Here is an 18,707-nt window from a genome sequence, read left to right as displayed (position 1 = left end):
TGATGAATAGCAAGAACCTACAACCAAGATTACTCTACCCAGCAAAGCCATCATTCAGAATTGAAGGGCAGATAAAGAGCTTCACAGATAAGAAAAAGCTAAAGGAGTTCATCACCGCCAAACCAGTATTATATGAAATGCTGAAAGGTATTCTTTAAGAAGAGGAAGAAGAAAAAAGTAAAGATAAAAATTATGAACAACAGATACATATCTATCAACAAGTGAATCTAAAAATCAAGTGAATAAAAAATCTGATGAACAGAATAAACTGGTGAATATAATAAAATCAGGGGCATAGAAAGGGAATGGACTGACAATTCTCAGGGGGGAAGGGGTGCTGGAAGAGACTGGACAAAAATCGTACACCTATGAATGAGGACAGTGGAGGGGGAGGGTAAGGGCAGAGGATGGGGTGGGAACCGGGTGGAGGGGAGCTATGGGGGAAAAAAGAAGAACAATTGTAATAATCTGAACAATAAAGATTTATTTTAAAAAAAAGATGTATTCTTACTTGTGCACTTCCGTTTATGTACATTATATCTCAATGTCTGAATATGAAGCTTTTTATAATGATAAGTGGCTGTTTAGGTTTACCTCATTTTCTGCTCTGAGGGCTGAAAATTCACTCTTCTCCAAAATAATCATATCTTTTTTCACATTAGAAATCTGAGACATTATTTGCTGAAGAGTGATCTCCTAGGAAAAGGAAAACAAAACATAAAACCTAATGTAGTCTAGGAAGTCCACCTCCTATGGTTTCTACCTGGTATCATCTTAATGAGAAACTAGACCAGTGGTCAGCAAACTCCTTAGTCAACAGAGCCAAATATCAATAGTACAACAATTGAAATTTCTTTTGAGAGCCAAATTTTTTAAACTTAAACTTCTTCTAACGCCACTTCTTCAAAATAGACTTGCCCAGGCCGTGGTATTTTGTGGAAGAGCCACACTCAAGGGGCCAAAGAGCCGCATGTGGCTTGCGAGCCGTGGTTTGCCAACCACTGAACTAGACGAATATGGACACAAGAAAAAAAGTTTCTCTCTTCCAAAACAGAAAAGGAAAAGAATAAAAACTCAAGCCCAGTATCATCATCAAATGGATTACAGTTAAAAGGGTAGAAATCTGAGGACCACTGGCTCAAAAACACACTGCTATAATTTTGGCCACACCTCCATTTATTAAAGTACTAGCACCCTGTTGCACGAAATTCATGCACTCAGGGGAAGGTCCCTCAGCTTGGCCTGTGCCCTCTTGCAGTCCGAGAGGCCTCGGGGGATGTGTCCGACTGACTGCTTAGGCCCACTCCCCACGTGAGCCTGGGTTCTGGCTGAGTGGTGCTCCCCCTGTGGGAGCACACTGACCACCAGTGGGCAGCTCCTGCATTGAGCGTCTGCCCCCTGGTGGTCAGTGCACGTCATAGCGACTGGTCATTCCACTGTCGGGCCAAAACCGGCTCTCCAACATCCCCCGAGGGTCCTGGATTGTGAGAGGGCACAGGCCAGGCCAAGGGACCACAACGGTGCACGACTGGGGCTGGGGAGGGATGCAGGAGGTTGGCCAGCCAGAGAGGGACCATGGGAGGGCTCCAGGGCATGTCCAGCCTGTCTAGCTCAGCCCCGATCGGCCGGACCCCAGCAGCAAGCTAACCTACCAGTCAGAGCTTCTACCCCCTGGTGGTCAGTGCACATCATAGCAAGTAGTTGAGCAACCTTAGCATATCATTAGCATATTATGCTTTGATTGGTTGGACGGAAGACCGGACGACCGGACATTTAGCATATTAGGCTTTTATTACATAGGATGGCGAACTGAAACAGTTTTCAAGCAGAGAGCCTTTTCTAGCATAGTGAATTTCTAGCATAATGATTTGATTCTACAAGAGTTTACTAAATAGCTTTGACTAAATACTTTTTATGCCACTGCAATTAGCCTCTCAACTATGATAACAATTAACTACATGCTTTTCAATAGGACATTATCCAAAAATATATATTATAAGTGACATCTTCCCTTTAGATTTCAAATTTGCAAAAGTGCCCTGACAAAGCTAACCTGTTGCATCTTGGTGACCATGTCTTTGTAGACGATATCCATGTTGGCCTCCGTGATCTTCACCAATGCAGATACAATGATTTCTGCTTGTTGAGTAGTAAACCCTAAGCAAACAGACAAAGACAATCACACTCAGGAGACTCTAGTTGTCAAAGGAAAGCCTTCGTAGAAAGGGAGACAACACAAAGTTACACATGGAGCAAATGTCTGAATTTGAGAAGCAGGTGGAAAGCGGATGAGGCAGGCGGATGAGGAGACTACAGTCATAGACTATTATGTGTTTGTCATCTGGACAAGTATGACACATCTGAGTGTTTCCTCATGTGAAATGCGCAGTTGGGCTAACTGCTCTCTAACGCCCTTCCACACTGTCAAAAACCATGTTTTCAGAAAATGTTTAATAACATAGGGGATGACTGTCATGCAAGGTCAAATGAAAAAAAGCAAGACTCAATATTATAGATACAATTTATCACTTTTGTGATTTAACAAAAATTCTAGATAATTTTTATTTTCTTCAATGGATGTGACTTCCTTGATTTTAAAATGTATGTATTTAGCAAAAGTAATTTACTTACGTAGAAAGCTCATTTGTTTTATATCTAGCATAAATCAAATTATTGAGTATGGAAATTACAATTTTGCTGTTAATTAAATGTTCAAAGATAATGTTAAAATAAATTCTTTCGTTTTTCCTCCACAGTTCTCTTCAGTCACCAGTGATAGGGGCCCACACTGGAAAATATATATTTACTTTGATACTCAAGAAATGATGCTGAATTGAATTATATAAAGATTCAATTCAGCAGTATTACTGTTTTTAATAACTTTAGATAGTAATTTATATTTTACATTGGAAATGCTAATAAAATGTTTAAAACCAAGTCCCTGGAAAGTAATTCTTTCTATTAAATATGTCCATCTATAAGAATTTCAGAAGAATCTATTGATTCTTTTTTTTAAATCCTCACCCGAGGATATTTTTCCATTGATTTTAGATAGAGTGGAAGAGAGAGAGAAAGGCAGAAATATCGATGTGAAAGAAACACATCAATTGGTTGCCTCCTGCATGCACCCGACTAGGGCCTGGACCGGGGAGGAGCCTGCAACTGAGGTAACATGCCCTTGTCAGGAATCGAACCTGGGACTCTTTGGTCTGCAGGGTGATGCTCTATTCACTGAGCCAAATTGGCTAGGGCTCTATTGATTCTTATAATTAATTAATGGCACATTTGTTTGAATAAAGTTATAGCTGATATAATATGGATGAGATTAAGCATGAGACCATAATAAAAAAAAACAAGGCACAGCCCAGGTGGTGTGTGCCTCAGTTCATTGACCTATGAACCAAGATGTCACAGTTTGATTCCCAGTCAGGGCACATGCCAGGGTTGAGTGCTCAATGCCCAGGAGGGGGCGTGCAGGAGGCAGCTGATCAATGATTCTCATCATTGATGTTTCTATTTCTCTCTCCTTCTCCTTTCCTCTCTGAAATAAGTAAAAAAAATCTGTTTTATTTATTTTTAATCCAATTAAAAAATGGGCAAAGGACCTAAATAGACACTTCTCCAAAGAGAACATACAGATGGTCAAGAGACATATGAAAAAATTCTCAAAGTCACTGATCATCAGAGAGATGCAAATAAAAACGACAATGAGGTATCACCTCACATCTGTCAGAATGGCTACCATCAACAAATCAACAAATGACAAGTGCTGGCGAGGATGTGGAGAAAAAGGAACCCTGGTGCACTGCTGGTGGGAATGCAGCCACTGTGGAGAACAGTATGGAGTTTCCTCAAAAAATTAAAAATGGAATTCCCACTTGACCCAGTAATCCCACTTCTAGGAATATATCCCAAGAAAAGAGAAACACCAATCAGAAAGAATATATATACTCCTATGTTCACAGGAGCACAATTTATAATAGCTAAGATTTGGAAATAGCCTAAGTGCCCATCAGCAGATGAGTGGATTAAAAACTGTGGTACATCTATACCATGGAATACTATGCTGCTGTAAAAAAGAAAGAACTCTTACCATTTGCAACAGCATGGAGGGACAGTATCATGCTAAGTGAAATAAGTCAGTTCAGAAAAAGACAAGTACACATGATCGCACTCATATGTGTAACCTAAGCAACAAAATATACTGATGAACAGGGTGGATACAGAGACATGGAAGCATGGAACAGAGTGTGGAACCTCAGAGGGAAGGCGGGGAGGGTGGGTGGGTGGGGGGAGGTAATTAACCAAAGACCTTGTATACATATATGCATAACCCATGGCCACAGACAATAGGGTGCTGAAGGCCTGGAGTGGGGTGTCGGGGGGCAGGCTGAAGGAAGTCAGTGGGGGAAAAAGGAGGACATATGTAATACTTCCAACAATACAGAATAATTTTTAAAAAGAATGTTGATGGGAAAAAAAAATAAAAAGCACTTAAAATAAAATAAAAATATATTAACAGAACAAAACAAGGCACAGACTTAAAGGCGACAAAAAAGACCTTCAAAGACCTACTCCCAGCCCTAGCTGGTGTGGCTCAGAGCATCATCCCATACACTAAGAGGTGGCAAGTTCGATTCCCAGTCAGGGCACATACCCAGGTTACTGGTTGGGGCATGTGCAGGAGGCAACCAATAGGTGTTTCTCTCTCTCCCTTCTGCTCTAAAATCAATAAAGTTCTAAAAAACAATTTAAGAAAAGAAGATCAACTCCCTTTACTTCATTCAAAATCCTTTAGCTTTCAATGTATAGATCATGCACATCTGGAAAAATAACCCAAAAGGTTGACCCACCAAAGTGTTAAATTGGGATTCGGAATAGTTTTTCATGATTCTTTTCTGTCTTCCTAATTTTTTGAAAATAAACATGTCTTTTGCAATTTTTAAAACTTTAAGAAAAGTTCAGAGGTAAACATAATGAGATTTGGCAATTATGAAGAAAATAAAAATAGAGACTGGAAAAGACTTATGTTGATAATAAAAAGCAAATAAACTCCAAAGCCTTAAAATTTAACAAGCACCTGTGGAAGGTGAAAGGGAATAAGGAAAAGCAGAAGCCTGGAAACCTGCTTAGTTACCAGGTACAAATTATTTTTTGTAGGAATGAGAGAACTAGACACATCAGGGTTAGTGAGATTATAGACAAAGCAAGTTTTGTTAATCGGGAGACATAACTGAAGAAAAAAAGAATAAAGGAGGGAATATTCCTTGAAGGGTTCCTCCTGGCCTCACCCTAACCCAGACAACTTACACATCTGTCACTGATCTCAGCATGGTCATACGCTACACACACTTCAGTGGGGTCTTCCCATCGCTGGTCTTGAAATATGCAAATATTCATGGGCCAAGGTTTGAAACCAAGAAAAGCAGAAATTACATGTACCAAAACATCATATTTTTAACATACGCAATTTCTGTCTAAATAAACAAATTTTGAAAGAGGGAAAGGGGCAATAAATCCCACCTCTCGTTGGGAGGAAGGATTGGTGGCCATCTAGAGTCCATTGCAGCTACCTTGCATTGTTCCACGTAACAAAATCACCGATGCTCCCTTAATGCCATCAAATACCTAGTGGATACTGAAATGTCCCCATTGTCTCTAATATCTCTTTTTACAATTGGTTACTTTGAATACAAACACAAAGCCCCCTGCCCCCAAAAAAAGAATAAGAAAAAAACTAGGGAAGACTGCTGTTCATCAAGATAATTTTAGATAGCCCTCTTCTCACTTCCACCTTTCTTTTTGGCCAATGAAAGAAGTTTTTGGTGAAAACGGCCTATTATTCAAGTTTGAGAAGAAAATGGTTGCCAAAATTATTATACAGCATTTGACATTTTTTCCAGAGTACACTTAAGTACATTATTTCATTTAATATTTAAAAGGCTCTTTGGAAAAAAAAATAGAGAAAAAAAGTAAAAGGTTCTTTGGAGCCCAGCTGGTGTGGCTCAGTGGTTGAGACCACGCACCAAGTGGTCACGGGTTCAGGACACATGCCCGGGATGTGGGCTTGATCCCTGGTAGGGGGCATGCAGGAAGCAGCTGATCAATGTTTCTCTCCCATAGATGTTTCCATCTCTCTCTAAAATCACTTAAAAATATATATCTTTTAAAAAGGTTCTTTGGAATTATTATGCCCATGCCATCAGAGCTTCTAAATGCCCATAGGAACACAATTCATTCCATCACCTTGACCTGGGCATGTGTAGTACATCTACAGAGGGCAGCTTTTCACATTCAATCATGCACAGCTGGGTAAATAACTATACAATAAAGTAAAAGCACATATATTTATTTTCAAGGCATAACCTATGATATATGAGTTTCTGATTTTGAGAATATATGTGTCACAGTATTGGTGTATTTGTCTTGATAAGATTAAACATAAGAATGTTATCTATATATTAAGTGCACTTTCAACAAAATTCAGAGCCATCTTTTACATTAATGAATGCAAGAGCAGTAAGGGAAAATGTTAGATGGAATATTTTTTAAAAAGAACACAATGTGTTGATATCAATAACTACTGCTCAGCAACATTTTAATTTCATAAAAATTGTAAAAGCACATAAGATGCAGTAATAAAACATCACTTTTGTGCTTCAGATGGTCATAATAAGAACCACTCCTGAGTTTTGCTGACTTGTGTCTAACTTTTTATCTTTAACGCTGTACTTCTGGAGTGATGTTAAAAGCATATGCTTCACTTGGACAGACTGTGTGAGAAAATTTCAATTGTACTGATGAAGCAAAGAAGTCCTTCAACAGAAAATGAGGACTTAAGAAATGAGACTGACCAAAAGATTACTTGTAGATTTAAAAGTCAAAGAGAAACAGGAGAAATTAGATGGAACCATAAGAGAAGTCATACTGTATTGTGTTCTTCTATGGCACTGAGTGACCAAAGAAAGAGGATTACCATTTTCTTCGAGTAAACACACTAAGGCATGGGTGTCAAAGTAGAGCTTCCTACTCCCAGAGGAGGTGAAATCTCCGCGTTTGTGCTCCAACTGCAGGCACCCAGCAGAGAGGCTTAGCTCTAGAACAGAAAGCACAATAAAGTTCAAAAGACATATGGTAAACAAAAGCAACTCAGCAACATGAAAAAATCAGTCATACCTCAAAAGCCTGTTTGTTTCTTCATGAGAGCTTTATTGAGCTATAATTCACATACTACTATACAACTCACCCATTTTAAGTATACAATTTGATTGTTTTTATTATATAATAGAGACCTAGTGCACAAATTCATGCATGGTGGGGTCCCTCAGCCTGGCCTGCGATTGGGGCCGATCGGGGCCATCTCGCCTCGTCCCGATCTGGGCCAGCCGGCTTGTGGAGTGACCATGGGAGGTTGGCCCGCTGCGGGAGGTTGGCTGAGGGAACACACTGACCACCAGGGACAGCTCCTGCATTGAGCATCTGCCCCCTGGTGGTCAGTGTGCGTTATAGCGACCGGTCAACCGATTGTTCAGTCATAACGGCCACTTAGGCTTTTATATATATAGATACAGAGTGGTGCAAGCATCCCCACAATCAACTTTAAAACACTGTCATCATCCTCCAAAGAAGCCCTATACCCAAACTCCCAACACCCCCACTCCCAGGCAAACACTTATTTACTTTCTGTCTCCATGGATTTGCCTACTCTGGATACTGCATATGAACAGAATCATAAGATATGTGGTATTCTATACTGGTTTCTTTCACCTAGCATGGTGTTTTCAAAGTTCATTCACCTTGTAGTATGTGTCAGTACCATGTTTCTTTTTATTGTCAAATACTATTCCATTGTATAAATATACCAATTTTATTTAACCTATTCAATAGTTGAAGGACACTTGAGTTGTTTCTTCTTGGCTATTATGAATGCTGCTGCTATGAACACTGGTATATAAGTTTTTGTATAAACATGTTTTCAGTTCTCTTGGGTACATATTTAGGAGTGGAGCTGCTACACCATACAGTAACTTTATGTTAAACCTTCTGAGGTTATGCCAGACTGTTTTCCAAAGTGGCTGCACCTTTTCACATTCCCAACAGCCATGTATGAGGCTTTCAATTTCTACACATCCTCAACACTTGATATTATCTTTTTTATTACAGTCATCTTAGCGGGTGTAAAGTGGTATCTCATTGTAGTTTTGATTTGCATTTCCCTAGTGGCTAATGATGTTGAGCATATCTCAATGTGCTTATTGGACATTTGTATATCTTCTTTGGAGAAATTTCTATTCAGACCCTTTGCCTATTAAAAAAATTGGGTTATCTTTTTTATTGCCGAGTTGTAACAGTTCTTTATATATTTTAGATCATGTTCCGTATTATATATATGATTTCATATATTCTCTCCCATTCTGTGAGTTGTCTTTCACTTTCTTTGTAATGCTTTTTGAGGCACAAAAGTTTTTTATTTTAATGAAGCCCAATTTCTTTTTGTTCCTTGTGCTTTTGGTGTCATATCTAAGAAACTATTGATTAATTCAAGTACACAAAGATTTACATCTACGTTTCCTTCTAATTATTTTACAATTTTAGCTCTTACATTTAGATCTTTGATCCATTTGAGTTAATATTTGTATATGTTGTGAGATGGGAGTTCAACTTCATTCTTTTGAACGATGTGGGTGTCCAGTTGACCCAGCACTATTTTCTCCCTTAAGTTGTCCTGTGACTCTGGTAAAAAAAACAACAATGGACTATAATGTGAGGGCTTATCTCTGGGTCTTCCATTCTATCTCACTGATCTATACTAGTATGTCTGTTCTTATGCCAGTGCCACATTTTCTTGATTACTGTGTAGTAAGTTTCAACATTAGGAAGTGAATCCTCTAACTCTGTTCTTTTTCAAGACTGCTTTTGGCTATTCTGAGTCCCTTGCATTTCCATATGAATTTTAGGGTCAGTTTTTCAATTTCTGCAAAGAAGGCACCTGGAACTTTGATAGAAATTGTGTTAAATCTGTAGATAAATTTGGGGGAGTACTGCCATTTTAACAATATTAAAGTCTTCCAATCCACGCACATGGAATGTTTTTCCATTTATTTATGTCTTTAATAATGTTATATAGGTTTCAGAGTACAAATTTTATGTTCTTTTGTTAAATTTAGCACTAAGTGTTTTATTCTTTTTGATGCTACTATAAAGGGAATGCTTTTTCAGATTTTTCAGGTTGTTCCTTGCTAGTGTGTAGAAATAAAACTAATTTTTGTATATTTTAAAAATATATTGATCTTGTATCTTGCTGAACTTATTAGCTCCAATCGTTTTTTAGTGAATTCCTTAGAGTTTTCTATGTACAAGGTTGTCACCTGTGATTTACTTCTTCCTTTACAATCTGAATGCTTTTACATTTTCTTGCCTAACTGCCCTGGTTAGAAATTCTAGTACAATGTTAAATGGAATGATGAGAGCAGGCATCTTTGCTCCTGACCTTAGAGGGAAAGCATTGTCTTTCCCCATTAAGTATGCTAGCCATGGGTTTTTCACAGATGCCCTTTATCAGGTGAGGCAGTTCCCTCCTAGTCCTAATTTGCCAAGTGGTATTATTTTTTTTTTAATCATGAAGGGGTGCTAAATTTTTTCAAATTCCTTTTCTTTGTCTTTTGAAATGGTCATGTGGTTTCTCTCCTTTATTTGGTTAATAAGGTGCATTACATAAATTGATTTTCAGATACTAAATGAACTTGGTATTCTTGGGACAAAATCCCATCTGGTCATGATGTATATATACTCCTGCTATGTATTGCCAGATTTGGTCTGCTAGTATTTTTTTTTTTCTTAATCCTTATTTACAAGAGACATTGATCTGTCATTTTCTTTCCCTTGGTGTCTTTGCAAAAGCCCATTTTTGGAGAGATGAATTCTAACAATTTGTATATTACCATTTTTACGAATTTCTGTGCACATAACCACAGATCCAACCTGTTTTGTATATTTATTTCAAGGTGCTCATTTGAAGGAGGTGGCATAGTAATGGCTTCCTGGCTTTTGTATTTCATGAACCACAATAGTTTTATTTTTTTTAAATGGAACAACTGCAGTGTCAATTTATAATTTTGTCAAAAAGGACATTTAAACGTAATAGCGCCTTACTATTATAATCATACTAAAAAAGACATTTTGATAGCAAAGGAAAAAAAAAAGAGATGGACAACATAAAATAAAAATCCTTCATTTAAATGTAATAAACACAGATATGTAATTCTTGCTACATATTTGTTCTTACTTTTCAATGATGCCAGGTGTTGTAGAAGAGTGGTAGAAGAGAACAGTCATCTACTAACTCAAAGTTCAAAGTTTTCTCAGTAGATCTCCTAAATGACCAGAAAGATACTTCAGCTAATCAACTCCTATTCTCAGCCTTACACACTCTAACAGAAACTGCAAAGTAAGCAAAAAGATGACATGGACAGGACCCCACGGATCTGATTCTTCTCTGTAAGCCTAGAACAGTGGTTCCCAACTTACTGGAGACTTGGAATGAGTATGATTGCTTTGGTCATAGTTAGCATCAAGTAAGATCAAGAGATCCAATAATCACTCTGTAGCACAGTTTGCAGACTGACAAAAAATAAAATGCAACAATTGTCTATCTGTGTTTAATGGTTAAAAGGGGCCCTTAGATTCAAAGAATCACTAGCCAGACTATACCATAAAGTCCTTAGCAAAGCATACAAAGCCTGTGCCAATTTGGCCCCCACTTACCTTTTCAGCCTTCTTCTAGCCACCTAAGCTATTCTGTTTCCTGAACTTTCTTTCATACTTTGGCATCCCATCCTGAAGCCTGGTTTGCTCCCCTTTCTCAACTGGTAAATTTTAAGCACCTTCTTTACCCCTCTTCATTTAATTTGACAACTTCCTAAGTCTTCTTTATGTTCTGGTTATGATTATACAGTGTATAGTTCTCTCTGCCAACCCCACCCAGGTTAGGGAGCGGCCTTTATTGCTACCTTATCTGTGTTCTCAGCTCAGTACAGATGGCTCTATCATAGCACTTGTTATATTACTTCCTTATCTGTATCATCTGTTAGTCCACAAACCCAAGAGCAGCCAATCTTAGTCATTTTTGTATTGTTAGCATCTAGCAGAGGGCTTGCCATACTGCAGGCTAACAACATATTAAAAACAAAACTTCAATTGTTATGATTTCTGAGACTGTCTAGAAGGAAAATTTGAGATCAACACCTTTCTCCTCTTAACCTATTGTCTTCCCTTTTTACATAAATGAGTACCTCTTTTTGTTCCCTTTTTTCTATTTTTAAAGGGAGGTGGAGAATCACACCGGGCCTCTGCAGGTCCACTCAGAAATGACACCTACCCCTTCTATTCATATTTCATTGGCCAAATCAAGTCACAAAGGTCGGGAAGGAGAACCCAAAACATTCAGTGAAAAGCTCGACGACGTTACCCCTTTTCTTAATCATTTGTATCTTAGACCCCAACCTGCTTTATTGCTCTTCATTGCACTGCTCCCTACTGGATATTATATTTACTTGTTTATTGTTTGCCGTCTCCTCCTAGATCTAAGCGCTGCAAGGTCAGGGTGTGCCTGGTTTTGTTCACTATGTACCTGCAGCACTAAGAACAGTGCTTGGTATACAATAGGCACTCAAATAACTTGTAGTCACATGGGTAGTAGTAACACAAATAGTTAATATCTAAAGGTACTTACCATGTGCCCCACAATGTGCTAAATGCTGTTCATGCAGTAACTCACTTGATCCTCAGCTCAATCCCATGGCAGATATAGGTCTATTATGACCCTCATTTTCCATACAAGAAATATAAGACTCAGGGAGGTTGAGACACTTGCCCAAAGTCACACTGCCAGTTAGTGGGCACAGCCAGCCTTTTGACCTCTGAGAAGCCCTGCTGGGCCCAGCCACTTATGATTAGGGGGCAGAGTCATAATGTCTATGCACGCAGCTGAGTGTCCACCGCATGTGGGGACAGGGCTTGGGAACCTGCTCAGAAGACAGAGTAACAATGGCAAAAATAATAAGATTGTCACCAATTATTAGGTAACAGATACCGTGCTAAGGGAGGCGCATCTGATTATATACTCACAAAAATCACAGGAGCAAGTGTTGCTCTTTGCCTATGGTCTTCCTTTATCACATAAATGAGTATCATTTTTCATTCTTTATCTCCAGTCCTGGGACAAAAATTGGTCTCATGAGAAGAGAACCTGAATGTCTGCTGACACAAAACAGACTTAGCTCTAAAAACATTGGGTGGGTGAATGAATGAATGAATGAATGCACCTCTCAGGGGGCTCTCTACAGGCCACCCCATCCATCATAGAACTGTTGAGGACTGTAATGGGTTAGGGAGCTTGAAAACATTGGAGTCTAGAAGCTGGCTTATGAAGAGTGACGGGATTAGTCTACTCCCCATTTCCTTGTTTCTAATAACAAAATAATCTGCCCCCCCCAACAAAACAAAGCATCATTACTATTTTCTAAGCAAGAGCCAATTCTAACTTAGATACTGCCAATTTTTTTCCCAAAAAAGTATTGGAATTTATTTCAATTGCAAGCTTATTTCAAAAAAAATATTGTCATCTGAGAAGTGGAGAAAAGGGCTGGCCACTTCCCAGTTGGCCATCCAACCGCTGCTGACAGAAGATGAATGCCAGTTTGCTTTCTGTCAAAGGGTGACAGCAATACTCAGACATCCAGAACACCTCTGACTCACTTTTCCTCTTTTATTGTGATAACAAAACGGGGCCCAAGAACTATAAATTCCTACTTATAACCAGGAAGCAAGTAAACTGAGCTATGTGTTAAAGTGTAATATGAAATTCTCCTTTGGGGGACCTTCAGTATATCAAAAGGATATTAAAAAACACACAAAAGGAGCCCAAAGTTACCCTTGACCAGAGGAGGGAACCCAGTACAAATTTCCTACCCGTAATATCCTTAAGTCTAAGTAGCCCTACTTAGAACCTTTGGCACCAAACGAACCATTAGGCTGAAGACAAAGGAACAAAACTCTCATTTACTCATGGGCAATGGGCATACATGATTCCTTAACTGTCTTGGCTGTTTCCCCATAGTATTTATGAATTCATCCACACTGTGAAGAATGACATAATCTGAGACTAAAACAACATTACTACCTTGCTCGTCAGAAAACTGATAAGAAAGAACACTCTCTCCTTTGCCCCATAATCTTGAGTTTTTAGAGGAAAATAAATCACAAGTTTCCAGCTTGTCAAAAAAGAGCACCAAAAGGCAAAGTACAGAAATAAAGTTCAAAGCCATCTCTAACTCAAAATTACTGCAGGACACTGACAGAGTTCATTCACTACTCATTCACCAACCTCTGTATGTCAAGCTTGGTTCACTTTGTTGCTCTACCAATCAGTTTCTTCCCCAGCCAAGGTATTCTTAAATTTTAGATGCAGCCAACATTTACTGGGTGTTTCTATTGGAGGAGGTGGGTGTGGGAACTACCAGAGTGGTTACTGATGGAAAAGTATAGTCTCCCAAAGAGATATTTTGGCCAAGTTTGCTAATTAACATTACCCAAAATGATGACATTTTAATCAACAATTTGCTACCTAGTAAATTGAACCTATTTAGATTGCCTTAATCTCATGTAGGACAGTGACTGCTCTCATCCCCTTCAAGTATTTAGCTACCTTCTCAATGAAACCTATTCTGATGCTATTAAGTTGGTAACTGGAGGCCCATCTCACTTCCTAACCCTTACCACCTCTATTTTTCCTATAGTATTTATCCATTATGTATATATAAATATCATATGTGCATATGTAAATTGTATATGTATACAAAAATTATATCTATATCTATTTAAACATATGTGTGTATCACCGCCTCTGCTAGAATTAAGCTCCAAGAAGTGTGGACGAAAGGGGCCACATGCTGACCTGACAAGTTCAGGGAAGGCCTGCATGGCGGTCTTGCAAACTCAAGAGACCTAAAATAACCACAAAGGATGGTCTGAAATTAAACTTTAACTAAAAGCAATTATGGTGGGGAGTTATGTCCTAGGCTGGTATCTTCACTGACAAGGTCAGCCTTTATCTTAACTGAGCCCATCTGTCTTTTTGCATCTATAAAACATACCCTTGAAATGTCTGGGTAACTTGTAACTTCTCTTTGTCTGGACCCCTTGGGGCACAACCTAATGTGCCTGGACTCAGGACAGATACCACAAATTCCTTCATTGTTATGTTAATTGTTCCTGCACCCACCTGAGTATGTGTCTATCATTTTACTTTTTACCCTGCTTTGCTTTCTCCCGCCTCTCTAGTCTATCACCAATGGATTTCATGTAACCCACCTATGTCCTTTTCCTTTGATTGCAATGTATAAATACAGATGTAGCCCGCCATTCTCTGGAGCATTATCTCAATTCGTTGAGGTTTTGCTTCCCGGCATATGTCAACAGTTTGGCTCAAATAAACTCAAAAATTCTTTAGAGGTTTCAATGTGTGTGTTTTTTTTTTTTTTTTACGTTAATAGAAGGAAGGCGTTTTGTTGACTGATAGATCCCAAGTATCTAGGAAAGTACCAGGCACAGAATAGGAGCTAGTGCTTAATTGAAGATAACAAGGAACCCAAATTGTGAAACAGTCCCTTCATTTCCCAGAGCTCCGATTCTCAAACGTGCAAGCCTTCCGCACACCCTTCATCAGAGTTGCTGGCAAAACAGCAACCTGTACGCTAGCGCCCACGTGGTAGCTCTGCACAGGGAGGGGCGTGCACAAACTCACTGCCGCCGCACGCACCACCTCCCCGCATCCCATTTCAATTTTGCGCCCAAACCCTTGGGCAGGCATTCCGAGTAATTCAGGTCTTCTTAGCTGGCCAAGTCCTGGATACCGAGGATCAGAAGGGCGGGGCCAGACACTCCTTCTTCCGCCACGCCCTAGGAGCCTGGTGACCTCAAGTGACCCGACCTCTGGGTCTCCTGGCCTTCTCCCGGGAGGTGAAAGCCAAAGCTCCTCCCCGCCCCACTGTCCCAGCCGCACGGGGCGAGCCCCCTCTCCTCCGACCGCCTGACCCTACCTCTCCGGGTGGAAGCGAGGGCGGGCACTCGGACATGGCACTGGTGGAGGGGGCCTGCGGCACAGGCGACGCCTGGGACGAGGCCGGGCTGGCACCTCCACGCGCAGCAGCGCCCGGCTGAGGGAGCCAAGGGCCCCAGGCGCGAGCGCTCCCGGACTCCCAGCGGTCGGCGCGGGGCGGCGGCGGCCAGGCGCGGGACGGGCACCTGCACCAGGAGGAACAACGCCGAGGCACGTGACGCGACGCGGGCCACGGGGGCGCCGGGGCCCAGCGCCTCCAGACCTTCCGCGAGCGCGGACAGGCAGCGGCGTGACGGAACGCCGCCCGGGCTTCCGCAGCGACTGGCAAGTAAGAAGAGCAGAAGCCGCCGGAGGTCCGGCGGGCGCTTCGGCCCCTCTCCCGAGACGGAGCCACCGTTCATCCCGAAGGCTGTCACTGGCCCGGGCGCGCGCGCATGGCGTTCGCGCGCGGCGCCGGTCGCGGGCGGCTCCGGCCCGAATCAGAAGGCAGGACGCTGTGCCCGCAGCGCCGGCGGCCCTTTCAGCCGGGTGGGCGGGGCTCCGGGCGCGCGCCTGGGGCGGGCGGGGCGGGGGGCGGGGCTGGTCTCCGTTTCCGCGCGGGAGGCAAGCCCCGCCCGCTGAGTAAGGCAACCCGGGGAAGTGGGGTGGGGCTGCGGGCGTTCCTGGAACTGGAGTGAGCCTGTGCGGCATGATTTGCATACTTATTACACTGGTGTCCTTACAGAGAAATTTACCACGCCGGTGCCCTTCAGACTTCGGTGAAAAGTCCCTGCTTCACCAGGCTGCCCTCGGTTTTACCCTCCCCGTTCGAAGTCCCCCAGAGTATGGCGCGTGGATGCATTTTAAGGAATTATTAACAGAGCCAACGGAAGGACCTGTACATAGTCAACACATTTAAAGGCTAAACGTTCAGCGCTTTTATTTCCGGATTAGTGCACCATAGAAATGAGAAAGCCTCAATCTGGAAATTTAAAACGCGGGGCAAGTATGTTGAATGCGACCCACTGGCACAATAAAAGGATATCTGAAACTAGGGGTGCTCAGTTCAGTGAATGTCCTGAATGCCTGCCGAACCTATCTCAGTTACTGGTCCATTGTGCGAACTCAATAGACGTTCCTTGAGCGAATGAATGACATGCACAAGGCACTAGACTAGGAGATAAAGAAAAATGAGGTTATTTTTGACCTTCACAAGTTGTTTTCTTATACACCCTTAGGTGTACACATACATGAGCCGTAAGAGACCTACAAAGTGCGCTCTTTGATAAGATAGAAAGTGCATATGATTGTGGAAGGGATGTAAATGGCTATCAAATTACAAAGAATTAAAAAAATATTAAGGTGCAAATAGACACGTTCATGTAAGGTTAGTAGAGCCCTAGCCGTTGTGGGAGGCAACCAATCCATGTGTCTCTGTCTTTCCCCCTCCCTTCCACACTCTCTAAAAATCAATGGAAATTGGTCAACATATAGGTTTTAAGTGTGGGTTTCTGTTACAATATCTGTATATTGCACCATGTGCCCACCACCCAAAGTCAAATCTCCTGTTACCATACATTAGGACCTCCTTCTCCCCCACCCCCTTCCCTCTGGCAACCACCATACTGCTATTTGTGTCCACAAGTTTCAGTTTTATATCCCACATATGAGAGAAATCATATGGTTCTCCTGACCCATATGCTTTTTCTGACTGACTTATGTCACTGAGCATAATATTCTCAAGGTCCATCCATGTTGTTGCAAATGGCAGTATTTCATCTTTTCCCATGGCTGAGTAGTATCCATTGTGTATATGTACCACATTTTCTTTATCTAGTCCTCTATCACAGGACACTTTGGTTGTTTCCATGTCTTGGCCACTGTGAATAATGCTGCAATGAACATAGGGGTACACATACTTATGTGAATACATGATTTTGAGTTTTTCGGGTATATACCCAGGAGAGGGATTGCTGAGTCGTATGGTAGCTCTATTCTCAAATTTTTGAGGAATTGCCTGACTGCTTTCCATAGTGGTTATACCAGTCTACATTCCCACCAGCAGTGAATGAGGGTTCCCTTTTTCCCACACTTGCTATTGCTTGTCTTGTTGATATGGCCACTCACTCTAACAGGGGTGAGGTGGTATCTCCTTGTAGTTTTGATTTGCATTTCCCTAATTGCTAGTGAGGTTGAACATCTTTTCATATACCTATTGGCTGTTCATATGTCTTCTTGAGAGAGGTGTAGTTTCAGGTCCTCTGCCCACTTTTTGGTTGGATTGTTTGTTTGGTGTTGAGTTTTATGAGTTCTTTATATACTTTGGAAATAAACCTTTGTCGAAGCTACTATTTGCAAATATCATCTCCCATCTGGTTGGCTGCCTCTTTACTTTGTTGTCATTTCTTTTTCTGTGCAGAAGCTTTTTAGTTTTATATAGTCCCACTCATTTATTTTTGCCTTTACTTCCCTTGCCTTTGGGGTGAAGTTCATAAAATGTTCTCTATGACCAAGGTCCATAAATTTGTTACCTATCTTTTATTCTATGTAACTTATTGTTTCAGGTCTAATGTTTAGGTCTTTGATGCATTTTGAATTAAGTTGTGTACATGGGGACAAACTATAATCCAGTTTCATTTGTTTGCATGTGGCTTTCTAGTTTTCTCTGCACCATTTATTGAAGAGACTATCTTTATTCCATTGTGTGTTTCTGGTTCCTTTGTCAAAAATTATCTGTCCATATACATGTGGTTTTATAGCTGGGCTATCTATACTAATGTCACCCCCAATAAATTTAATAAATCAATCAATAAATAAATTAGCCTGCTAAAAACTAATGGAAAAATATCTTCAGGTGAAGATTAACAACAAAAAAGGTTAGTAGGAATTATACATTTGTAGAACTAATAGGGAAACAATTTAGCAATATGTATCAACAGTTTATGTATTCCTGTTCGTAAATTTTGCTCAAGCTTCCCAACTCTGAAAGTTTAACCTAAGGAAATAACCCAAAACATTAACATATGGACTTGTCATTTTTATACATGGAAATATTGAATTGGTAATGTCATATGAATCAACCTAATATACTAAGATACTTATTGTATTATAATTTATGATTGTGACAAAGAGGGGAAAAGCTAATGTCTATCATTAGAGGAATGGTTAAAAAAACTATAGCACAAACTTTATTAATGATAGCCCTTTGTAATTTTAGAAAGTTGAGATAAAATTTGCATATAATAAAAATCCATAGATTTTACTTCAACTTGATGACTTTTAACAATTGTAGATACTCATGTAACCATGACCCAAACAAGATATAGAACATTTTTATCACTTCACAAAAGTTCCTTTGTGCTCCTTTCATCCTATATAATAAAAGGCTAATAAGCAAATCAACGGAACAGTGGAACGACTGGTCGCTATGACACACACTGACCACCAGGGGGCAGACACTCAATGCAGGAGCTGCCCCCTGGTGGTCAGTGCACTCCCACAGGGGAGTGCCACTCAACCATAAGCCCTGAGCCAGGCTCATGGCTGGCGAGTGCAGTGGTGGTGGCAGGAGCCTCTCCCGCCTCCGTAGCAGCACAAAGGATGTCCAACT

General features: G+C 40.7%; 1 protein-coding gene across 2 annotated transcripts in view; it reads right to left on the bottom strand.

The window, feature by feature from the left end:
- Nucleotides 1-15,672, bottom strand: part of MCUR1 (mitochondrial calcium uniporter regulator 1) — a 29,021-nt gene extending 13,349 nt beyond the window's left edge. For both annotated transcript variants that reach the window (XM_080655014.1, XM_080655013.1), the window contains exons 1-4: nt 15,099-15,672; nt 6,977-7,096; nt 2,054-2,157; nt 595-696 (exon numbers count right to left, since the gene is read on the bottom strand). In XM_080655014.1, the coding sequence (XP_080511140.1) occupies nt 595-696; nt 2,054-2,157; nt 6,977-7,096; nt 15,099-15,519 (747 nt within the window). In that variant the 5' untranslated portion in view covers nt 15,520-15,672. The remainder of the gene's footprint in view (nt 1-594; nt 697-2,053; nt 2,158-6,976; nt 7,097-15,098) is intronic.
- Nucleotides 15,673-18,707: the final 3,035 nt, after the last annotated feature.

This window comes from Plecotus auritus (assembly GCF_963455305.1).
Source record: "Plecotus auritus genome assembly, chromosome: 2".
NCBI classification, from domain to species: Eukaryota; Metazoa; Chordata; class Mammalia; order Chiroptera; family Vespertilionidae; genus Plecotus; species Plecotus auritus.
Note: the sequence above shows the minus strand (reverse complement) of the source record. Positions and strands in the feature narration are given on the sequence as shown.